Raw genomic sequence first — 24,876 nt, 5'->3', positions numbered from 1 at the left:
TCTGGCTTCCTAAATGCCAGAGCTTTTACTGGCATGGATTTAGAGCCTTGACATATCCTTGTAGGCAGTAATATGACCTACGTGCCAACTGTTTTTCAAAGTATTTGCCTCAGTATAATGCCATTTGCCTATTACTGTAAAATTCACTTCTTAATGCAAGCAAGCCCATTCCTGTGCTACAATACCAAAATTAATACCAATGGTCTCTTAGACACTTTAGTAGCAAGAAAAAATATATAGGAAAGTAATATTTTCTAAGGTACAGAAGTGAATAAACAACACAGAATAAGGAGTAGAGAAGAACCACTGAGTTAAAAAAAGAAAAAAAAAACGTGATGGTTCTGAGGACCTTAGAAAGTTAGCAGATGATTAAACATCAATCAATTTAAACAATACTGTTTGATTCTCACTAACTTGTTTCTATTTTGAGGCTTATGTAGTTTTATGAACCTATATTTTTACTATAGATTTTCATTTAGCCAACTCAGATACTGATTTTCTATTTCAGATCCAATTTTGAGTTCAGGAATGGACATTGCTCCATGGAACCCATTCTCAAAGTGGCAATGGGTCACCCTAACTCCAGCCTTCCGAAGTCGGGTGACAAACATGATTCCGTCATCTCTTAAGACATCATATTCACAGGTCATGACATAGGTTACAGGTAAACTATGTAACTTGTTGTCCTCGGCCAACAAAGGGGCTGCCCTCACATCTAGAAACCCTGGGTACTTTTTAAACAGCTCAGAAGTACCATGAGTTGGGCTCCTATAAAAGTGCCCTTTCTTAAATATCTCTGGGAGCAAAGAACTCCAATTAACAAATTTGAAGAGATGGCTTGATTCCACTGGTACATGTTGATTGGAGAGCATTGCTTTCTCAAGTGATCTGTCCGTGGTAAAGTATTCACTCCAAAACCTGACCATGAGTGATTTGGGCAGAATCTGAAAGAGTGCGTTATCCCGATATGATGGTAAATCCATATCAAGAGTCTGAAGGGCAGGATAAATCAAAGACTGGGTCTTGAGTTTGATCTTTACATCTGGGTCATCGATGAGCTGAGAAATGATTTAAAGTAAGTTGTTGAAACAATAATTTTTATTAATAATATATACTTTCATTTATGAGGTTGATATGAGATAAATTCAAAATTTCAAAACAGGCAAATATACCTAAAAGAAAGTTCCAGTTTTCAATATTATTATATATAAGACTCAGTGTCTACACTGAAACACTATAAATGTAAACAAAATGATTAACACTACTATGCTCATGGTTATGGAAAAAGACCATGTGATTAAAAAGCAAAATATCTGTTGTTACAGCCCAAAATGGCAATCTTAGCAAACTGATTTTTTAAGTAAATAATTTATACACATATATTATTATATCAACAGGCATCAACATTTAAGGGAAATGTCACATAACTAGGAATTCTAATTTGGCTCTGACACTAAACAGATAAAACATTGGCAAAAATCTAACTTATTTTAATATTTATATGTTTTAAATATTCAAATTATACTAGTGCATTAAATTTTAATTTATAAATTAATGTCCATATATTGGAATTGCATTAATCTCCCATTCATAGGGTAGATGACTGAAAATATTTGGAGGCCAGTAATATTGAGCATTATAGTTTAGCCAATGTTTTTATATATATTTACTTGGTCCTGCAAATTAGAATAGCCCATTGTATCTCTTGGATTAGCTTCTCAAAAGATAATCTCTGAGAGAATAGAAACTGCATCTGTTAGAAATGCAAATTGTTAGTCCCCAGCCCAGACTCATTGAAACCAGAGAAGAGAAACCAGCAATTTTTGTTTTAACAAGTCTTTCAGGTGATTCTTATGCATGCAAAAATTTGAGATCCACTGGTATAGGTCATAAGCAATAATTATTAAAACTATACATAAGCTGATGCTTGTTAAAATATAATAACTACATTGAACATTCAGATGTGAACTCCACGTCTCAAAACTTTATATACAGTTGAAGAAAGCAGAGCACTCTGGTATTTTTCCTTTGGCATAAATATGACATTTTACATCCCCCCCCAACAAAAACAAATGACAGCAGTGTTTATTTTATTGCATTTATAGCACAGTCAATAATTAGAGCTGGTTCATAAAATAAAATATTTTCTGAAATTAAATAATTAGTTCAGTGTTTTGTCTCAGTTAAGAATACCACACTCTTTTTAGCTCAATATCTAGTATGATGATTGCTACTTACATTAGTAGAGGTCTGGCAATAATTAAACAGGTAGTTAACTTGGCTTATTTTGGATTGAGTTAAGAAAAAATACAAAAAAATTTTATATTTATCCAATAAATTCAACCTTATAGGTAGCTAAACTATTTGAACCTGTTGATTTTTTATTCATTAACTTAATATTTATTAAACACATAATTCTTAATCCTAAAGACATATTGATGAACAGATGTCATTGTGTGCACATAAGGAACCTATAGCCAAGTGGAAACAAAGTTAAGCAATAATTCCAATTAGTGAGACAAACTATCAGGTAGGGATTTATTCAGTATGCTACTGGCACATCTTACACATATATATTTTCCAGGGAAGGTGATGAAGCTCAAGTGATGTCCAAGTAGGAGCTAACTTGGCAGAAGGTCTTGGAAGAGAGAGTGTTCCAGTAAGAAAGAGCCATAATTGAGAATGGTTGCAATATTGCTTATTTTTACTTTTTAAATAACAATTATTTTTCAATTATAATTGACATACAATATTATATTAGTTTTTGGTGTATGGCATAGTGATTAGACACTTGTATAACTTATGAAGTAATCAGTTTAATAAGTCTAGTACCCATCTGACACTATACATCGTTATTACAATATTATTGACTCATATTCCCTATGCTCTACCTTATGTCCCCATGACTGTTTGTATTAGGGGCAATTTGCACATCTTAATCCCTTACACTTTTTCATTCATTTTCCAAGCCACCTCCCATTTGGAAATCATCAAAATGTTCTATCTGAATTTGTTTTTTTGGGATTCCACACATAAATGAAATCATGTGACATTTGTAATTGACATAAATGAAATGAAATCATAGTCTGACGCATTCACTTAGGATAAGATTTTATTCTTTCATATGGCTGAGTAATATTCCATTGTATATATGTACCACATCCTTTTTATTCTTTATCTGTTGATGGACACTTAGGTTGTTTGCATATCTTGGCCATTGTAAACAATGCTGCAACAAACATAGAAATGCACATGTCTTTCTGAATTAGTGTTTTTGCTTTTCTTCATATAAATACCCAGTAGTGGAATTTCTAGGTCCTTCTTTATTCTTTGTTAGCCTTTGTTTTAAACAATTTTGTCTGACATAAGTATGCTCAACCCAAGCGTTTTGTTGTTGTTGCCATTTGCATGAAATATCTTTTTTCCATCCTTTTACTTTCAGGCTTTGTGTGTCTTCCAATTTGAAGTGGGTATTTTGTGGCAGCATACGTATGTGTCTTTTTTTCTTATCCATTCTGCCATCCTATATATTTCGATTAGAGTATTTAATCCATTTACATTAAAGTAATTATTAATAGCTACGTAGTGATTGCCCTTTTAGTATTCATATTTCTTCTCCTTCTTTTAAAAAAAGTCGCTTTAACATTTCTTGTTATACTGGCTTGGTGGTAATGAACTTAATCATCTTCTTCTTATCTGAGAAGCTCTTTATCTGTCTTTTGATTCTAAAAGACAGCCTTGCTGGGTAATCATTGTCAGTCCTTGCTTTTCATCACTTTGAGTGTTTTGTGCCAGCCCCTTCTGGCCTGCAAAGTTTCTGTTGAGAAATCAGCTGACTGTCTCATTAGCACTCCTTTGTAGGTAACTGATTTTTTCTTGCTGTTTTTAAGGTTTTCTTTTTGTTCTTAATCTTTTCCATTTTAATTATGATATGTCTTGGTGTGGACCTTTTGGGTTATTCTTATTTGGGTCTTTGCACTTCCTGGACTTGTCTATTTGCTTCACCAAGTTAAGGAACGTTTCTGTCATTATTTCTTCAAATAGGTTTTCAATGTTGATATATGTGGTATCGTCCCTGAGGTCTATTAAGCTATTCTTATTGATTAATAGATGGATTGATTGCTGTTCTAATTGGGTGTTTTCCACAACCTTGTCTTCCAAATCACTGATTTGACCCTTTGCTTCATCTAATTCTGTGTTGATTGCATGTAATGTAGTCTTCATTTCAGTTACTGTATTATTCATTTCTGACTGGTTCTTTTTTATGTTTTCTATATCCATTTTTATGTTTCTTATATGTTTTTTATAGTTCTTATTTCATTTACTTTTCTCCTAAGTGTGCTTTTCTCTTGAACTAGGTGCTCCCTGTGTGTCCTTGTGTGGTTGTGTTTGTAGTTAAGTGTTGCTTGATGCTGGCACATTATTGGCAAGGATTGACACTTAGGCTGATGCCCTATGAGGACTACCGATGACTACAGCAGAGGAGCTATTTATTGTGCAAGGGTTGACCCGATGGAGCAGAATTCATTTAGCAGCTGTGGTGTCTGCAGAGTCTGCCCTTTAGTGTGTCATTTGTGAAGGTGATTCAATGGTGTGTGGTGCGGTATGAAGGTGGCCACCTGCTGTGTTGATTCTGGGGCCTCTCAGGATAGGCTCTAATGTAGGCCAAGGTCGGCCACTGCCTGGCCTGCCCAGGACCAGCAGGTATGAGCTACAAAGTGATTTGAAGATGGTTACTGCTTATGCGAGGCTTAGAGGCTAGATGCCACTAGTGCTGGGCTTGGGGCCACTTAGTAAGAGTTATAAGGCATGGTGATGACATACACCAATTATTTGGGGTTTGTGAACCTTTAAAAGATTTTTGAAAGTCTGCAGCATGAGCCAACAAAGCCCATTTTCTATGGGCAAGCCACCGGAAATGTCTTGGTTGGACTCAAAAGTTGAGTGAAGCAGGGTCTCAAGGAGTCACCAGGGAGCAATGAGCAGTGTTAACCGGGCTGACAGAGCTGGTGTCTGCCTGTGCCTGGGGCTGGGTGACAGAAGCCTTAGTAAAGGTACCCTGGCTTCTTCCAGTGTTTCTGCCTGGAAGAAAGCTGCCCCTGGCGCTCCTACCTTGAAGCCAGACAACTTAGTTCCTTGCTGCATGTTCCTGCCACTTTTCTAGCTGCTGCCCCAGAACTGAAGCTCAGAGTGAATGAGTCCTTCAGTACATTTAAGTCCATTTCTGGGCCTCTTAAGAGGAAGGCCATGGGTCTCCAGGAGCCCTCCGTCTCACTCAGCCACAATCTCCTCAGCCATAGTCCCCGCTGATTTTTATAGCCCAGTTATGTGGAATTCCCTTTCAGACACTGGAACCCTGGGCAGGAGGACCTGGTGTGGCATTGGGGCCCTTCATTTCTCTCATGGGGCACCTCAGCAGCCGAGATATTCCTGCTGCTTTTCGATCATATGTTGTTTTAGGACAAGCCCCTTTTGCATTTCTGATGCAAGACTTCTACCAGTCTTGATGTGTCTTCTTCTTTATATTTTGAGTTACAGGATGTCTGTTCAGCCAGACTTCAGGTGGTTCTCAGTAATCATTCTTCTGCAGTTTAGCTGTAATTTTAAAGTGGTTGGGGTGGAAGAGGGGTACTGTATTTACGTATTCTGACATCTTGACCAGAAATCTTGCAAATATTTTTTTAAAACTATATTTTATAGTTAAGTATAAAACACATTAAATCAAGTATATAACCTTACAATATAAAATATAATAAATATGTTTAAGAATCATATTTATATACCCTCAGAATCTTTATATACCCTCAATTCATCGCACAGCATTTTTGCTTTCTCATAAGCACTATTCTTCATTATGGAATTCACTACTGTGTGAATTTATTTCTTTAAATTATACTCCTTTTACACATACTTAACCCATGTAATTTATTTGGTTAAGTAAGTTCTATCTATTCTAGTTAACCAATTACTGTCACTGTGACTTTTAGTAAATGATTTTTCTGCATCTATGGTTTTACTTCTATAATCTAGTAATGTGCAATTCACTTATGTTTAAAGAAAATATACTTTTCCTAGCATGATAAGCAACTTGATCAATGTATATATATAAAATATATATTTTTTCTAATATTTTATTCACGAAATCAATCCTTGGTTTTCTGAGTGTGATTGGCCCATTGTCTTCCTTCCCGAAACTGATCCTTGATTGGTCATAAAGATCATGCTTCTCTGAAAAAAACTGGAGTGTATACATTTTTTCCCTATTCTCCAGTATGTTTTGTGGATTTATTTCTTCTTAAATGTTTGATGCAAATTGTCAGTGAAGTTTCTTACTGGAACTATTTTTATTATTAATTTAATTTTTTTGTGGTTATAAAATGACAGATTTTCATTTCTTGTGCATCTGCTTTGCAAGCTACATTTTTATGGTGATTTGTTTATTAAGTCAAAATGTTATTAAATGTTTTAATTTCAAAGTTGTTCAAAATATTGCTTTCAAGAATTACAATGTGCATTCATAATTCATCACAGGCTAATTTTTTTTAATGTCAAAGCGTCTGCAGAATTGTCCCTCTCTCAATCCTGACATTTGTAGCTAACTTTTGTTTTTTTCTCTTTCGCCTTTTCAGAGAATTAAAATTTTATTAGTCTTTTAAAAGAATTAATTTTTTGTTTTTGTTCATATGTACTCTAAGCTTGTTTTGAATATCAAAATTTCTGTTCTTGTCATTATTATCTTCCCTCTATTTTTTTTTATCTTGAGTCAGATGCTTATTTTAGTCTTTCTTCTTTTCTCATATGTGATTTGGAGAAAATGCAATTTCTTTTAAATGTAGAGAACATATAAAAGATATACATTCTTTTTAAACAGTGACAGATAGGTCCTTAGTATATTTTTCACAATTTCCAAACAAAGAAAAATATGCTACTTGTCTTTTTCTTATTGATTTCCCACATTATTGCATTTAGTAAGATTCCAAGAATAGTACAATTTAAATTCTAAATTTGTGGCCCAGTATTTGGTTAATTATTAAAAATGATTATGTATATTTGTTATTTCCACTGAGTGAAATTTATTGATTGTTATTCCCATCTTCTATCTACTTATTACTTTTGCCTACTTGTTCTCTTAATTACTAACAGAAGTATTCTTAAATCTCTTGATGTGGTCATAAACTTGTGTTTTCTCCTGTAGAGCTGTTAATATTTTCTTCAAGTATTAGCACCATGTAATTAAATCTATACAGATTTAACTTTGTATTTTCTTAGTCATTCAAATCTTTTTTTTGTGTGTGATGATGCGATCTTCTTTATGTATCATTTGTTTTGGATGCTATTATAGGGTATATATTGTCCATGTATTACTTTCAAATAATCTGCTTTTTATTATTTTTTTAATCTGACATTCTTGGTCCTACAGTGAGATCATTTAGACCCCCAATTTACTCTACTTACTAAGATAACTGGTGATCTACCACCTTATTTTGTGCATCTTTCTTTTATTTTCGTCTCTATTTTTGCCTTCTTTCAGACTGGTTGAACTTTCAGTTATTCTATTTTTTCCTTTAGTAGTTTCTGTTATAGTCTTGTTTTTATTCTTTAAATGATCGCCATAAAATGTGTATTCTTAGCTTCTCAAAGACTAGTGAATTTATTGAAACATAATTCTACATCTTTATTTCTCCTTATATGAAAAAAAAGGCCTGATAAGATTTGAAATTTATCCTCACCTCTCTCCTTAACTTAGTTTGTTTTTCTAATATTTTAATTCTATATATTTCATTATTTTAAACTATTCAAGTTTATTAAGACTTACCCACATCTTACCACATTCTTGTTATTTGCTTCTTCCTGAAACTTAAACTTTTATCTGTATTTTCATTGCATCTAAAACACTTTACTTAAAGATCCTTAATGTGTTCCATTAATAGCAAGTTATCTTAGTTTTAACTGAATATGTCTCTATTTCTCCTTTATTCTTAAGTAAAAATTTTGTGGGGCACAGAATTAGGTAACAGTCATTTTGTGTTGCACTTTTTTGGTATCATTCCACGACTTCACACTTAACATTTTTGCTATTGAGAACTAAGTTGCCCTATGGCTTGTATTTCTGTGAAGTTACTTTTCTCCTCTGTTTTAAGATTTTTTCTGTTACTTTTTGTTTTATTTTGTTTTGCTGGCTTCTACACTTTTCCTTGTGTCTATGTGTTCATTTTTCTCTAGTTATTGATTTAGTTTTAAGCTTTTCAAAAATGATTCTTAGAGTTCAAGTAGTTTCTTTTATCTGCAGTCAGTTTTACAAAATGCTCTACTATTGTATTTTAAAATATTCTTTTACCGCATTTTCTTGCCTATACTTCTTGTATGACAATAAGAATTCCATTGGATTTTCAGACTATATCTGCTGTATTTCTTCTCTTTTGTATTTTCTAACTTTTTGGCTTCCTGTACTTCATTTTGAATAGTCATATCTGAGTTGATATGACTCATTTTTCAGTTTATAAATTATCTTCAGCTGTGTAAAAATCAGTTAAGTAATTCATAAAGGTTTTGATTTTGATAATTTTATTTTTGAGTTTTAGAATATGTTTTTTTCAAAACTTTCCTGCTGAAATTTGCAATCTCAGTTGTGAAATGATTGAAGAAAGTAGGGTAGTTATTTAATATTTGGTGGCTGATAACTGCAGTATCTGAATATCGCCAGCTGGCTTTCTATTGTCTCTTGATTCTGCTTGCTCTCCTTCATTACTTTTTGCTTACTTGTTTACCTGGATATGTTTTATTCTGTGCTGGATACTGAATTTCAAAAATATTTCCAGGAATAATTTAAAGTCTATGATGATACTCTATTTCTCCAGGGAGGCTTTTTATACATCTCTGTCAAGCACAGTCGAATATCAACCACTCACACTATTCTAATTTAAAATGAAGATCTGAGCTTTTCCCCCACCACCAGATGATGTGAAGCAAGACTCTGAAGGCGCATGGCTGTATAACAATGGGAAGTTATTTTATATCACTACATTACACACTTAGAATGATTATGAGAGTAAATTTTATGTTATGTGTATCTTAGCATAAATTTTTAGAAGTAAATTAAGAGCCACAATAGAACTGTATGTGCATTACTTTCCTATTAAAAAATGCACATGAGGTTTGTATTATATCAGGTTTCCCCTGACCCGGAGGGCAGCTCTCTTACGGGCCTTAGAGTGAAGAGTTTTTGAAGAGTGGCCCCATATTTGACTCTCACTCTAGCCCTGAAAGACTTCCAAAGCTCATCTTGGTTGAGAACTTTTTGGGTTTTTTTGAGTGTCTTAAGCTTTTATGGTAGAGGGGGCATTGAGTGCTGGGGTTATTTTGTGGGTTTTTTCTTTATCTTTTAAAAAACTTGTGGCCTAGAAATTTTTCTTATCTTATGAAATTTTTTGATACATTTCAGATTATTATATTTAATCCCAATTTTTAATAATCATGGGTCAGAATTAATTTGTGTACTGTGATAGAAACCTGAACTGCATACAAGGAAAGACTAATTGTGCAATGCAGTCAAAGGAAATTAGTGCTTGAAGAGGGCAGATGGCTTGACCAAGGTCACAGCTGAACCTTACTTTAGCTTCAGATATCCATGTCTCCTGATGTACTCTTTTCAACCCCCAGGAACATATTCTTTGCTCCTCGAGATGCCTCTCAGAGAGACAATGAGTAGCAATATAGAACTCAACTTCTGGGAAGTAACAAATATTTGTTCTGAAGTATACTAAAACAAATCACAGAATTTTAATCTTTCCTTTGGCTGGAAATAATGAGAAGATTATTCTAAAAAATACTAATAGCCAAACTTTAAATATTTTAAAATGTGTATGACAATAAATATTGCACAAATTTATGTGGAATATTTATTATTATAATTAGTTATTAAATTATGATCATTTATTTGAAAATATATTAGAAATTTTTTCTTATAGGAATATTGCTTCTAAGCCATCAGCACCAAGTTTATTTCTTAGGTTAGATAAACCAGTATGAAAAATAATTTTACTCATAATCTGTAGACTAATTATAAACCATTGTAAATCAATCAGTAGTGAATAGGTGTCCAGTTTTAGCTAAATGTCATAGAAATAGTATAAAATTTGATATCTGAAAATAATAGTTTCTTCTTTAAGTAAATAATATTTATAAACCTGCTATCATTTTTTGTCAGTAGGCAATTTTTAAATTTTGATAAGATTCCATGCAAGTTTTATCATACGCCACTGAAGAATACTGAAATCACCTGATTCTTTAGTTATGGAGGTTGGTGCTGTTGATTGATTATACAAATACACTCCCTAGTATAACAAAACACCATGTTACTTACCTGACCATATCCATTATGTTTAAACCAACAATCTAGAAAGAAGATTTAATTATTTTATTTTTAAAAAATCTGGTAGGAGCTAGAAATAGAAACACTAGTTATATCAATTCTCTCTGATATGACCTCCATGGAACTCTAATGTATTAATATAACATATTTGCACTGATACTTTAATATTTGAAGTAAGTAATTTAAGTGTAGGATATTTTTAAAAATAAGACAAATTTGAGCAACATACCTGTTGAGATACTGCTGCAGCTAAATTCCCTCCAGCACTGTCTCCAGAAATACCAATTCTTTTGGGATCTACACCATATTTTTTAAGAACATCTTGGCGTAAGAACCACTTTAATGAATTATATACATCTTCAAATTGATTGGGAAAATGATATTTAGGTGCTAGTCTATAACTGTGGGCAGAAAAACAATGTTCTTTAAGTCAGTATTTTTAATGAAAATGTGTGTGCATGCTGTAACCCTAAAATCAAAAGTAAATTTCTTCTTTAACAAACATGTTTGAATCCTAATAAATCCAAAGACAGACTTATTTTTAAAGATAATGCTTGATATAAAACTTTCACAAATATTACTTTTATACTAGTAAAGGCTTGAATGCAAAACTTGGATTAGGCTTAAGAAAAAAAAAATCCCAGGTGATAATTAAGTAAAGTTCTCCCAGAATGTTATTTTCTTTGTAATCATTTCTCTTTAATTATGTTTATTTTTATTTATGTATGACCAATTAATATCAAGCAAATCTTAAGAATTATTGTATTACAACTTAATTTAATGATCAAGTTGGCAAGCAGTCACTCCTACGTTTTTTCATTTTCTGTTATTGCTTACTGATCTAGAGTGCTTTTTAGAACACATTTTGCCTGTTCTCCCATGTTATTTAGTGACTAATTGCTTTTAATGAAGGATTTTACCATGAAATATGCTATACTAATTGCTTTAAATATATTTTAACATCTGATTCTCAAAACAACTCTATGATATAGAAAATATATGACTCACAGTTTATATATAAGAAAATGGAGCTAAAATGAGATTTAAGTGGCACTTAGTCACTGAGTTATTTCTAAAGCCAAACTTTGAACCTGATTCTCTGACTCTGAAACCTTCCCTATTCACTCTGTTAATTAATAGTAGGCTAGAAATCCAGCAAAGGTCAATCATCCATAAAATTAAATAGTTTAATTTTATTCTAACAATTTCTTGACGTTCTGTTTTTGATCCTCACTTGACTGAATTATGCAACTCTTTTCTCTCCGTCTCGTTTCTGGTCATGCTCAAGCTCACTTTCTCAGTTCACACCACATCACTTTGATTTGAAACACACCCTGGCATAACCAAAAAATGACCAGGACAGCCGAAAACATCTCACTGTATAAGCATCCCGGCCCAAACCGAAACAACCAACAGTGTACTTACTTGGTTGAAATGACAACAGCATCAAGTCTATTAGCTGTTCGTCTTGAGAGCAAGTCATAAGTATAGAAAGCTGAAATGAAAATAAAATCAGAGACTGACAAGTAAATTGATGGATATTTCTTCCCACAAAAGGCCTACTACTGCATCTTTTTTCATGATTAAAATGTTCTGGGAAAATATTTTTAATATTTCATCATAGCTGTAGAACATGAATTCTTTTGCTCAGCAGTCCTTTTACATGTGTATTGTCAGCTCTCTTGTCCTTTCGCACATTTCACACTGTATACTTTAAGCCAATCTCATTCTCTTCAAGATTAGTCTGTGCTCCCTTTAATCAGCAGATGTTAGGTGTTGAAGGAATAAACATAACTGTACCTCCATGACTTTCAGGAAGTCACAGTCTACTGAAGATAGGAGCAGGGAAGGGCAGGCATGTAAATAAAAAGCAATAATTCTAAATAGTAGTTGCTTTAATGGAGGGGTAAAAAAAGTACTCTATGAAGTAGCATTAGACTTCACAAAATCTGCCAGAGGAAGTTAAGGAAGAGTAAAATGGAAATAGGGAGAGCTGAGACCTGATTTACATATTCATATTTCTTAGGCAGACAAGGAGGACGTATTTTCAGGGTGTTTTTGGCTATGTATATGAGGTGGGGATAGGTCACATGTATTTGCTATTGTGCTAGAAAAAGTGCTCCTTTTTGCACATAAGATTACATTTTAAGAAAATAAAATAGAATTTTCCAATAACAAGAGGAGGGAGAGATCATAAAGTACTAAGAATGGGCTATCAGGATAAGAAGTTGTCACAAAGGGTACATCATGTGGGCCATAAAAAGAAGATGCGATATTATATTGTGATGTTTCCAAAGTTGGGTGCTGAATATTCTTAAAATGTAAAATAATCACTAAGTTTTAAACGTTTATATAACATTTACTATAAAAAATTATGCTTATATTTGGGATTAAAACACACATTTTTATTTAATGTTGAAAGAAAAAAATCAGCTAAATGCTATTTTGTTTCCGAGTTTATTCTTATTTAGTTCCTTAAAATCATTCCCTCTCTTCAGGTATACCTTGATGGAAAGATTTTAAGTGAACTGCTTTGGGAAGTAGGAATGCCTGAAAAATAACTGAGACATGGCATAGTCAGATTTTGTCTTTAAACTATCACTTCATTGCCAGTTGATGACTTTACTGTCTGAGTTTACAGAAAATATTTGGATCATACCCTTTACTATTCCAATTTACATCAATACTCATCAATACCCTTTTCTCCGGAAAATATGGAAAGAAAACGTAACATAGGAAATTTTGTCCCTCTTTGTGGGTGCTGTTAATATTTTCCCATTATATGAAGTTTAATTTCCTCCCACATCCTGTAGGTCAGGCAAACTTCTTCCCATCCTCCAGCTCCTCCTCCTGAAATTTCTTCAACACACTTCTATTTACTGCCTTCCCTTCAGCTTATAAACATGTTCATAGACCTTCCATATATGAATATAAAATAAGTAGCTATACATAAATAAAATATACATTTTATATTATATGTAATAAAGTGATATATTTTAGATATATTTATAGAAATATAGAAATACATAAAATAAATTGAAATGTACATATAATTTACTCAAAATAAAAATAAAGTATCCTTAATGAACTCTGTGTTTCTTTTTCTAACTCACACATTTTCTTTCCTTTAGATCTAAATTGATTGAAAGACTCGAGTCACCATCTCCATTACCTCATTTCTCATCCATTATTCAACCCACTTCATTTTGGTTTTCACTGCAACATTCCATCACTTTTGCAATTCACAAGTTTAGTAATAAATTTCTATGTTTATGAAACAATTTTTCTTCTTATCTGAGATTTGCTACAGCTTTCAGTGTTATTTCTTCTCAGAAAGAAATTTAAAATAATTTTTTAAACTAACATAGTTCCAAAGAAATAAATTTCAGGCAGCTGAAGTATTCCATTATCTGTGATGTTTACCAGATATGTCAAAGTAAACATTTTAATAAATCATATGCTTTATGATAAGCAAAAATTTGTAATAAGGGCCACATACCAGCACTCCCCAAAGCCCAGCCGCCACCATGAATATAAAATAGGCCCCTTCTTAGTGCCTCTGACTTTTGATTTGGAATATATACACGGACAGGAACGTTGTCGAAAGTTGTCTCCATCACAGTGACATTTTTGTCAGATGTGGGTGGGACGTCTTGTAAACTAGCAAAGAACCTGTAAGTGCTCATGAAATGGTTGATTCCCAATAGTTCAGCAAACAGAGCCTAAAAGTAGAGAAAGGGAAAAAAAATCAGGTTAAAAACAGCAAATGCCAATGTTGTTTATAAGCATAGAAGTACACATATATGTCATTCATCACAGGTAAATCTGAATGACACAAATATCACAGATTTAGGATCTTTACTGTAACGGTTGTCTCAGGCTAAAAAATAAAAGAGCATTATGCTAAGTGAAATAAGCCAGGTGGTGAAAGACAAATACCATCTGATCTCACCTGTTTTGTTGATAAGTGAAACCTAATCAACAAAACAACGAAAGAGCAAAATATAAACAGAGACATGGAAATAAAGAACAAATTGACAGTAACCTGAGGGGAGAGGAGGAGGGGGATAAAGGGGAACGAAGGGGAAGGGTCATCAAGGAACATGTGTGAAGGACCCATGACAGGGACAATGGTTGGGGGGTATTGGGTGTAGGGGGGGGGAGGGGGAGAGTCAGGGAGAAAACTGGGACAACTGTTATTGAGCAACAATAAAAAAAAGAATCCTTGAGGTATTATAACTTGCCAGAAACTATGCCTCCTGCTTTGAGTACATAAACAATGTATGCCTTATTCTCTACATAAGCTCAGAGTCAGTGGGAGAAATGAATATATAAGCAATTATAAAACAACATAATCACTACCTGTTTCATAAACATGTGCAAAGAACTTTCTCAAAGGTCACTAGGGAGGTAAACTATTTTTCTGGATGTAACACCTGTAAGAAGAGGTTTCAAGTAGGCGAACTTTGTTATGAATACAGAAAGGGAAGTTCTCAGAGAAATGCAGGTAGTTTAGTAAAGCCATAGTCAGGTCTACAGAGGGATGCATGAAATAAAAGGAACCCCAAAGGGAGTGTGAGGCAATCATGAAGGACCTTCATGATGCTGGGATTCATAATGTTGGGATTCCAAAACTTAAAAAGACATAGTTCCATCCTCAATTTCAAAACATGTTGACTATAACCCAAGGCCCAGTGGCACGGTATTGTTTCTCCGGGCCAGCTGCACTCCCCAACCCACTCATGCTACCCCTGGACAGGTGTTCAAGTAGCAAATACCTCTCCTTCCTGTTGCCCAACAGCTGTCCCAAAGGGACTTCAGAGGTTAGATTTATAAAAAGCATGCACCTTCAAGAAGCGACTGTCCTCACGTCACAATTGCCACTGGAAATGTAGAACTCATGCAGATGAGAGTGAAATGCCAATGTTTAGTTTACCTGACAGACTTTGGGAAACTGGCTGTTCCAGCCATAAGGATGTTCAAGGTCAACTTCACATGCTGGCCATGCCTCAGCATGGTGGGTGTCCCCTACCTGCTCCTCTGCAATCACAAAAGAGTGGAGACTCTTACTCCCAGTGGACCGTCTTCTGTCCTCTTTATTTCTAAGGTGTCAAATTATGTTTCCCCGTGGTTCTGCTGATGTGATTTTTGCACAAGCCCTCCCACCAATGAACAGTCTCGTTTTGAAGAAATCACATAAATATCAGGCCTGCTGATTTTAAATGTTAACATAGAAAAGTGGTATTCAGGTCAGAACATTTAGGTACTTAATTTTAACAAACAAATTTAAAATTCATACAACCTATGACATAGAGTAGGTATCAAAATTTTTCCCAAAAAAGTAATTTATGGCAATTTAGTTGACTTTCTGGCTTTAAATTAATGTTAAGAACAAGTACAAGGCTTTCTTTCAAAATATAAATCACTGGACTCAAGTATTTTATCTTCAAAGAATGAAACTGTTTAGTTTCAAATATTTTTTAAATGATAGAGAATAGTACCATGTTATAAAAATTAAAGACAGTAATTTAGGTATTAAAATAGAAATAGTAATATGTAAGAAACTACTAAGTATGAAATTTTTAACATGAGTTTATAATTTCACAAGTTTTTAAATCCTATGAGGAAGTGTAATAAACAAAACAAAAGACTAAAAAGTCACCAGTGTGCTAAAACTATTGCCTACTCTCCCTACAGTCTGAATTGAATAATCAGGGTTTTAAAGTTTTTTGACTATCTTCCCTTTAGTAAATTATGATGGATTAGAGCAGTAGCTTAATGGACTTGTCAGCTCAGATCAGCTTACTCTCTTCCCATTGATTTTAAAGCCTAAATGCAATTTTTTGACATAAATTTGAGTGATCAAATGATAAAGAAGGAAAATTTTGACCAACCCTGGAATTTATATCCTTCAGTGTATTAATAAAATTGTTTCTTATAACTTAGCCATACAAGGATCTATCGACTAAGGAAAACATAATTGAATTTCTGATAATTCAAAGGTGAGAAACAATGCCATTGACTGCATCCAAGTTAGAGTTTTGCATATAAAGTGTGGTTATTTGGCAATTCAGAGCCTCAAATGATCATTGAACTTCAAAGTGTTTGTTCATCCTTTGGAGACCCACCAGTGTACCACCGAGAAAGCTATAGCAGCAAAAGGAACTAAGCAGAGCTGGGGGAATCAATGGCAAAAATGTAGACAAAGGAGAAGAGAAGATGCTAAAAGTAATATTTAAAGAAATAGTCTCAAACTTAGAAGCTTCAAACTGTCCTAATGCAACTAAGGAAAACCTTACAATGTGGTTTAAAGGTAGAAAACACTTTCCACAAATGCATTTAATCTCAAACATGGGATAAGTCTGACAGTGTTATTTGACTCCAATGTTATTTTTTCCCAAGCCTATATGCAACTGCAGCGTCCTTTGAGGATGCTGCTGAGCAATCTCTCTACCAGAGTTAGCATTATAGGTACTTGCATTTGATATATCTGTTTTCAGAGCTAGTCTGCATTGCAGACTAGTTGACAATTCCATTCAATGCCTTCCATTTATCTTCATCACTGACTTATTAAACGTTTGAATTATCATTCCTTATTTTTATGTTCAAATTCATTGATAAAACACAAAGTGGTACCAGATAGCATTACATTCAAGAAAAAACATGTTAAGGGTTTTTTTTCCCCCCTTTATCAGGGGAGAAGAATTAGAAAAAAATAAGCTTCTTAATAGGTAATAGATTTTATAAAGGTTTTGAAAAGGTAGTATATGGTAACCTGATGTACTAAGCAAATAAATTATTTTTTTTCCTTTAAAACTGGGAATGAAGAGAGCACACAGAGCAAGAAAGAAAAAAAAGAAATCAATAATCAAACAGATAAGTTGTTTCTTCTGAGAACAAATAGTCACAGGAAACCCATGAACTATAAGTTATGTGCAGTATTAGATTAAGGCAGATGAAACCAGCAGAATTGCACAGAAAACCATGGTGCTAGGGAAAGAGGAAAGGCAAGAAAGGAAACGATAACAAACATTTATTCCAACAATGAAAGGGCCTTGCCATGTTCAAAAGTTCCGGGAGCAGAAAACACAAAAAGTCCTGATTACTGAGAGAAGTAGATAAAGAAATTATAAATCACCCAAGAAGGTCCAGAGGTAACTCCTGATTTCAGAACTTTGAAGTATCATATAGATAGCACTGGCAAAACACGGCTGTATACTTTGTTAACAACCATCAGTGATGAACCAGGGGATTCAGGGTTCAGGAGCGCTGGAGAGAATTTAATCGGTGAGCATTTACAAAGATATATGTCTGTGTGTGTATTAGCAATAAGAGTCCTTAAGCATAAGAACTGAATGACAAAAAAAGTCTTGACCCTACCTCTGTTGCCCAGGACATTCTTACAATAGTTTGTTAAAGAAAATTCATCTCATTCAAATAGAAATACTGTGATAGTTGTATTTATAACACTCATACAAGGTACTGTGTACTATAAGAAAAATAGTAAGTCTCCAACACATGAAGAAAACAAACTAGAAAAAAAATCACTGCAAAGTGAACAAAATATATTACACAATATTGTAAGATAAATTTTTAAGGAGAAATATCACAAAGCAAAAATCCATGTATTCAAGGAAGATAATTGGAGGTGATTGCTAGTCAAAAAGATGAGAGAATTAAAAATTGATGTTAGTAGAACTAATAAAAAATAAGAAAAAAAACAAAATAATTTCAGAAATAAATACCAAATTAAAAGAAATTCAAAGCATTATATATAATAGAAATGACAAAAACTAACAAAAGGAAAGAAAAACATGGAGAAAGATTAAAAGTACTCAAGAGAAAATGACACAATGATGTCTTTGTATGTATAAATGTGTGTATATAGATATATGTATATACATAACATCAAAATAACAGAAATCCAAATACCCCAAAATTAATATTTTAAACATAATTCAAGAACAATTTAAACAAATAAAACTTGAAACTACATTCCAGTAAAATTGACCCAAATCCAACAAAATATTTGCTAATGAAGTTACTAAAAATGATCAAATGTAAGACAGAGAGGGTCCAGCAGAAATAACACCTATTTGAGTGTGGTTGGTAGGGTAATAATATGGGCACAATAATTTATAGTTTTAATTTGGTCATTTTACCTAAAATGTCATATGGTGTGCTTGAGTGTAATATTATGTTAACAGAATTATATGTTCATGATTTTGTAATAAAAGAGTTTGTAATAAAAAAGGGCGTTGTTTGTGCTGGACTCTGTATATTGCACTCATTCAGAGCTACATTAAATGCCAAAAGAGAGCGTTACAACACCTTTAAAAAAAAAAAAAGCAAGGGAAGAAGCAAAAAGCTAAGTGTTTTATTACTCAGACTAATTGACCTTGAATTACCTCCCCTCCCCCCTCAACAGGCAATTTGCTACAGGGGAGGTTAAAGAAGATAATGAATGGTTTGATTTCTAAGTAATTAACCTCACTAGAAAAGGGCCACAGGTCTTTGTGGGCCAGTCATCGTCATCAAGTGGCCAGTCGCAGGGCTACGTGAGCAGTTCTTCCATCTACTGGACACCATACATGTCCTGTTTCCATGACCTTTACCAGTGACCTGTTTCCAAATACGCCAGCAAAAATTCATTTTCACGCCTGAATACAAGATTATTGCATAGAACTAATCACAGTATTGCTCAATGCTACCGTTTCTGGGGTTCAGACTTTAGCATGTTTTATTCTGGCAGTGTTCATACAATGAAACATACAATAGGATTGTTTTTCTTAGCTGACATGTTTTGTCCTTTAATATATAAAATCAAAACCACTTGACTGTTTCTTCCATATTCATTCTGTTAGTGGTCTGCATTAAGTAATAATTAAAATATGAAAAAGGCTTTAAAATCAGCAAACTTAAAAAGCAAAACTATCAAGAGGGTAGAAATTGTTAAAAATATAAAACAGGTATTTTCTCCTATTTAGACTGTTAAATATTGAGACAATAAAACTCTATACTTACCAAATATCCTACAGTTTTAAGTTGTGTGGTCACCCACATTAGTTTCCATGGCTCCTCAAAATTGTCTGGGACAGGAGTATAAACATAATATGCTCCAAGGATGCCCAGTATCAGCAGCAAAATAGTCTTTCTTCCCATGACGTTTCCTTCTGCTCCGTCTGCTTGGCAGCACAGCAAATACACTGAAATATTCAGAGACCGAAAATTTATACCCAGTTTTTGGCCCTATCATAAAGTGTTACCTAATTTCCTTGACACAAATTCCACTTTTCAGGGTGACATTTCATTGGCTGCTTAGAAATAAATAGCACAAGGACAAAGATCTCTGTGAACGTACCACACTAAATGTTGGCAAGTTTTCTTATGTCCAACTCTGTTACTACATTGCTAGGCAATCAGTTTATTGTGTAATTATAAGGTGCAGAATACTTTATTTAGAAATTAAGTCCTTAGGGAAAAATAAGAAACCTTGTACATGCTTCAAATAATAGCTCTCAAGAGAGGAGGAAAACAAATACTTTTAAAGCACTACGAGCTTTTACAAAGTAAAATGAATATCCTCACATGCATTTTTTATATTATAACATTTTGTTGTCTTGCTACAATTTTATCAGTAATACTAATTATGTTAAAATTATACAAAAATCATGTAGATAGCTAACAGTTTTTGAGCACTTTGTACTGTGGGTAGTATACTCAAACAATTATATCTTATTTAATCCTCAGCAGCATTATTGTCAAGTGACAGAAATAAACAGACTGAGGAAAGTTCAGAAAGTTGTGTAAACTCATTCATTAGTATGGAATGAGGCCAGTACCCCATGAGTACATATAGAAACTTCATTTGTCCCAGTTCTTTGTTTAGTCTCAGATTACAGATAAGCAATTGAGATTAAGAATCAGTAACTAGTGAACATCATACCAAACCAAGTAGCTGTGTTGGAGACATTACAGTCCACTGAATATACATGTGTCGCTGTTATTTTTAGATCCCTCCTCTAGCACTTAAGTAAGGCTATGAGACTACTGCTAGCCAAAGAGACCTGATAGAAGTTAACATGCCATTTCCAGACAGAAGTAGATAAAATCCACAAGACCTGGAAACTATCTTTTGCAATAGTGGAATCACAAAATATATGTAGCTTGGATTAAGTGACCCAAGGGTTCAGTTGCTCAAACTTCATAGAATTTTTTGAGAAGCAAGTAAATATTATGCCAAGTTTAAAGTAGTATATGATTTAATGCTTATATCACTTTAAGTATATTCTGTCATTTAGTTCTCATATCAACAGTGAAATGTAGGAATTAATATTATGAGAAGCTAACTTTTTTCCCAAGGTCATGTCATCACGTATTTCCAAAGTTTTCACTTAGGGTCCTCTGGCTCTGAGGAAAAGTTAAGTTTGTTCTCATTAATGATAGAAGAAAAACTAAATAACTTGATTTTTTAAATTAGCATGCATTGATATTGACTCTTTGTTGTATAGTTTTATGGATGTTAACACATGGATACTTTTTGAAACTATACTAAGCAATTAGGATACAGGACACATCCACTAGCTCCAAAACTCCTGTTTTCTATACCTATGTGGTCGCGTCTTTTCTCCATCCCTAAACACTGGCAACCACTCATCTATTCTCCATCATAGTTTTTTTCATGTAATATAAATGAAATCATACAGCATATAACATTTTGAGACTGGTTTATTATACTAAACGTAACCTCTTTGAGATTTGTCCAAGTGTTGGGTCTCTCTAATTGGCTTTTTTAAGAAAAAAATTATCTAAACAAAATGCAGTCCAGATTTATATTCATATCAGTTTAATATCTTCCTCAAAGTAAATTACAAAGCTGTTTTTGTGGTAAATACTATGTACACATATTTAAACAGTAAAGACATATGAGAATTCTTACCCTTTCAGCAAGTTCCAGCAAACAAGTTATTTTGACTTGACATAACTATTGGTTGGTAGTATGAACACAGTATGCTATTTTTATCTGCAAAATATAACATCAAGGATATCTTTTGTCAAAGTGCTGATTAAACACAAAATTTCCATTGTTCTGTCTCATTTGAATTATTGTGTGAGATTTTGTCAAGGCAATTTCCATTATTTGTACATCATGCAGTTTGTTCTTGACTCAAAACTGATAATGCTCTATCTTTCTGCTGAAAGTCAGTAGTATTGCTACTTTTCACTGTGCTAAATTATTTTTTTGTACACAAAGTGAAAGATGTAACAACATTAAGTTCTTATAGTTATTAAATTACTCATTTACTCATCATAAGATCTAGAAACCACTTGACAAGGAAATAAATATAATATCATGAAAGCATTCCTCATTAATCTACATTGCTGGCAAACTTTAAAATGTTGAAAAATCGTTCAGTTGCTTCTGTATCTCTAAAGGTATGATACATATTTTTGAGAGCTTGTTTGGAGGTTCTAGCAGGCGAGTGCAGCTACTCGTATACCCTTGACCAAAGACGGGTCCTCTCTTCTAGTTGGGAAGGACGAGAGCGCTCAGCTTTGGGAAGGACGCACACTGATCAGTGACGGAGGAAGGGAACACCCGCTTAGCCAGCCAGGCCAGCGAAATTGATCCTGGAGAAAAATGGGGTGACAGATATCGTAGCTTGATCGTCCTCACAACCTTCCATATGACACGTATTTTTGAAGTGTGCACTTAATACTGTTACTCAAGATGAAATTCAATAATTCAATCATCTATTTCAAGAAGTTACAAAAAGTAAATTAAACTTAAAAGTGTGTAGAAGGAGATAATTAATAAAAATACAACAGGATAAACAGGATAAAGAGGATCAACAAAAACCCCTGACGCCTTTACAAAAGTCAGTAAATCGGTAAATCCTTAAGTGACTCAACAAGAAAAAATGACAGAAATAACAAATAGACATCATTACAGATTCTAACATCAGTTTTAAAAATAAAATACAAACAACATTATGTGAGGAAATTTAAAATCTTGGAAGAAATAGATAAATCCAAGAACAAGTATTAAACAGACTGGATGTTAATATAGCTATTAAAGAGATTTCATCTGCAATTTTAAAAACTTCCTACAATAAAAAACATTGGTAAGATGTTCACTGTTGAATTCTTCAAAACATTGAAGATGAAAAAGAATGCCAGTTTTATACACACTTTCCAGAGAAGGAAAATATATTGATGGAGCACTTCACAAATCATTTTATGATACCAACAGATTTGAACCCAAAATTTGACAAGACCGGAAAATGACAAGACAGTTATAGATGAAAATTTCTCATAAAAGTGAACATTAATTCTAAATGCATTAGCAAACAGAACACAACTATTTTTTAAGTATCAAAAATGGGATTCATTTTAGTTTGCATATTGGTTTAACATTTCAAAATTGTATTAATGGAGAAAAATATAATTTAAATAGCTGTAGAGAAAGCATTTTAATTAATTCAACATATAATAATAATAATAATTCCCTCATCAAACAAGCAATAGAAAAGAACTCCAACTTCTTCAAGGGTATTTATGAAAAAGATAGATATAATATCATATTTAATAGTAAAATATAAAATTCTTTATTCTTAACATAGGAAAAAAGGGAAAGTAATCAAAATGAAACACTCAGAGAGGAAAAAATAGTCTCAGTGATGTTTAGGAAAATATCAAGTAATTTAATGTGTAATTGGAGTTCCAGAAAGTGTTAGCAGATAAGTTATGGGAGTGGGAGGGGCCAGATAAACTATGTGGAGTTAAAAGGGTAACAATTTTTCCAAATCTGAAGAAAACAAAAAACTCAAAGATTCAAGAAGCTCAATAAACCCCACAGAAATAATAAAAATATAAACCACAGCTAGACACTTCATAATCAAATTGATGGAGAAGACTCATAAAAAGAAAGTTTTCAAACAAAGCAGAGAGATTTTTCTGAACATTTTTCAGGTTTTAAGATTACCTGGTGGGTTTCTATAAGAAACATTACATACAGAAGGACATAGATAAGAATGACCACAGTCTTCTCATTAGAGAACGTGTGCAAAGACAACAGATTATCTTTAAAAGTGCTGAAGAAATAAACGTAATCAAACCATAAGAGGGTTCAAAGTGAAATACTTTGTTAAATGAAGACAACATAAAACTTGACTCAGGAAAATACTGTGAGAATTTATTTCAAGCAAACTTGCACTACAGAAAATAATAAAAAGTTTCTTCAACAGTAGAAAAATAATAAAAAATAACAAAAAAATAACTTTGACCTATACAAAAGAACATACTGATCCAGAAAGAGAATCGTTTAGTCATTTTAGATTGTTTCTCATTTAAAAATATCTCCAAAGATAGATAACTTTTTTTATTTTCACCTAAGAACATGCTCATTTCGAAGAGAGAGGAAGGGAGGAAAAGAGAAAGGGAGAGAAACACCAATGTGAGAGAGAAACATGGATTGGTTACAGACCAGGGCCCCCTCATTGGCACCCTGACCTGAGACCAAACCCACAACCTAGGCATGTGTTCTGACTAAAATTGACCTGCGACTTTTGGGTTTACAGGATGACACTGTAACTAAGTGAGCCACACCGGCCAGGGCAAGATAAAAAACTCTTTAAAACAAAAGTATTTTAAATATTATGTTGGGTTCATAACACATATAAAATCGAAATATATGGCGACAATAATCTAATAAAAGATGTGGAAGAAATGTCTCTACACTGTTAGAAATCTCTTACTGCTTATATATACCATATCATTTAAAGTTATACATGGTAACATAAAGATGAATATTGTAAACTCTTTAAGCAGCCACTAAAAATAATAAAAAAACCAAATTAATCTATTAAAAAAGCAGGAAAATGTTGAAACAATGACAAATGGAACTAATAGAAAATATAGCAAGATGACTTAAACCCATTCATGTATTTGCCCAGACATGTCTCTCTGAAATTACACAATTCGAAACGTTTTTCAGGTTTTAAGATTACCTGGTGGGTGTCTATAATGGAAACTGTTTGCACCAAGGCCCAACAATAGACTGGCAATTGGCATTAAGGAAAGCAATACTTTGTGAGGGGAGGTGTAAAAGGGTATGGGGTGGGGGGTAAATGGTGATGGAAGGAAGCTTGACTTGGGGTGGTGAATAAACAATACAATACACAGATGATGCATTATAAAGCTGTACACCAGAAACCCATATAATTTTATGAAACAATGTCACCCCCAAAAATTCAATATAAAAGTTTTTAAAAAAAGAAATAAAAGGAATACTTTGCTCATTATCCTTTTTGAATCCCAAATTCCAAAAGGCACCACTGGGTGGCAGTGTTTGACTTTATCAGCAAAAGTCGGAGTCGGGGATGTAACAAATATCGTCTGCACAGCCCTGTTTTTGTTCCATACTGCAATCAAATTCAGGATTATTTCTAGCAACTCAATGTATAGGAGCTGACCAGAACCAAAGTCCACATATATATCTACCT

General features: G+C 33.3%; 1 protein-coding gene across 1 annotated transcript; it reads right to left on the bottom strand.

Annotated features, from left to right (window-relative positions):
- On the bottom strand, positions 1 to 19,584 carry LOC129075590 (arylacetamide deacetylase-like). Its single transcript, XM_054579640.1, has 5 exons — positions 19,397 to 19,584; positions 13,872 to 14,094; positions 11,798 to 11,867; positions 10,602 to 10,773; positions 1 to 1,058 (listed from the first exon to the last, which is right to left on the bottom strand). The coding sequence occupies exons 1-5, from the start codon at positions 19,532 to 19,534 to the stop codon at positions 462 to 464; spliced, it is 1,200 nt and encodes a 399-aa protein (XP_054435615.1). The 5' UTR covers positions 19,535 to 19,584; the 3' UTR covers positions 1 to 461.
- Between the last annotated feature and the right edge of the window lie 5,292 nt (positions 19,585 to 24,876).

Source organism: Pteronotus mesoamericanus, unplaced genomic scaffold (assembly GCF_021234165.1).
Source record: "Pteronotus mesoamericanus isolate MK-2021 breed Mesoamerican mustached bat unplaced genomic scaffold, CSHL_Meso_final contig_116, whole genome shotgun sequence".
In the NCBI taxonomy this organism is placed as follows: domain Eukaryota; kingdom Metazoa; phylum Chordata; class Mammalia; order Chiroptera; family Mormoopidae; genus Pteronotus; species Pteronotus mesoamericanus.
The sequence above is the reverse complement of the archived record's forward strand: the minus strand, read 5'-3'. Positions and strand labels throughout refer to the sequence as shown.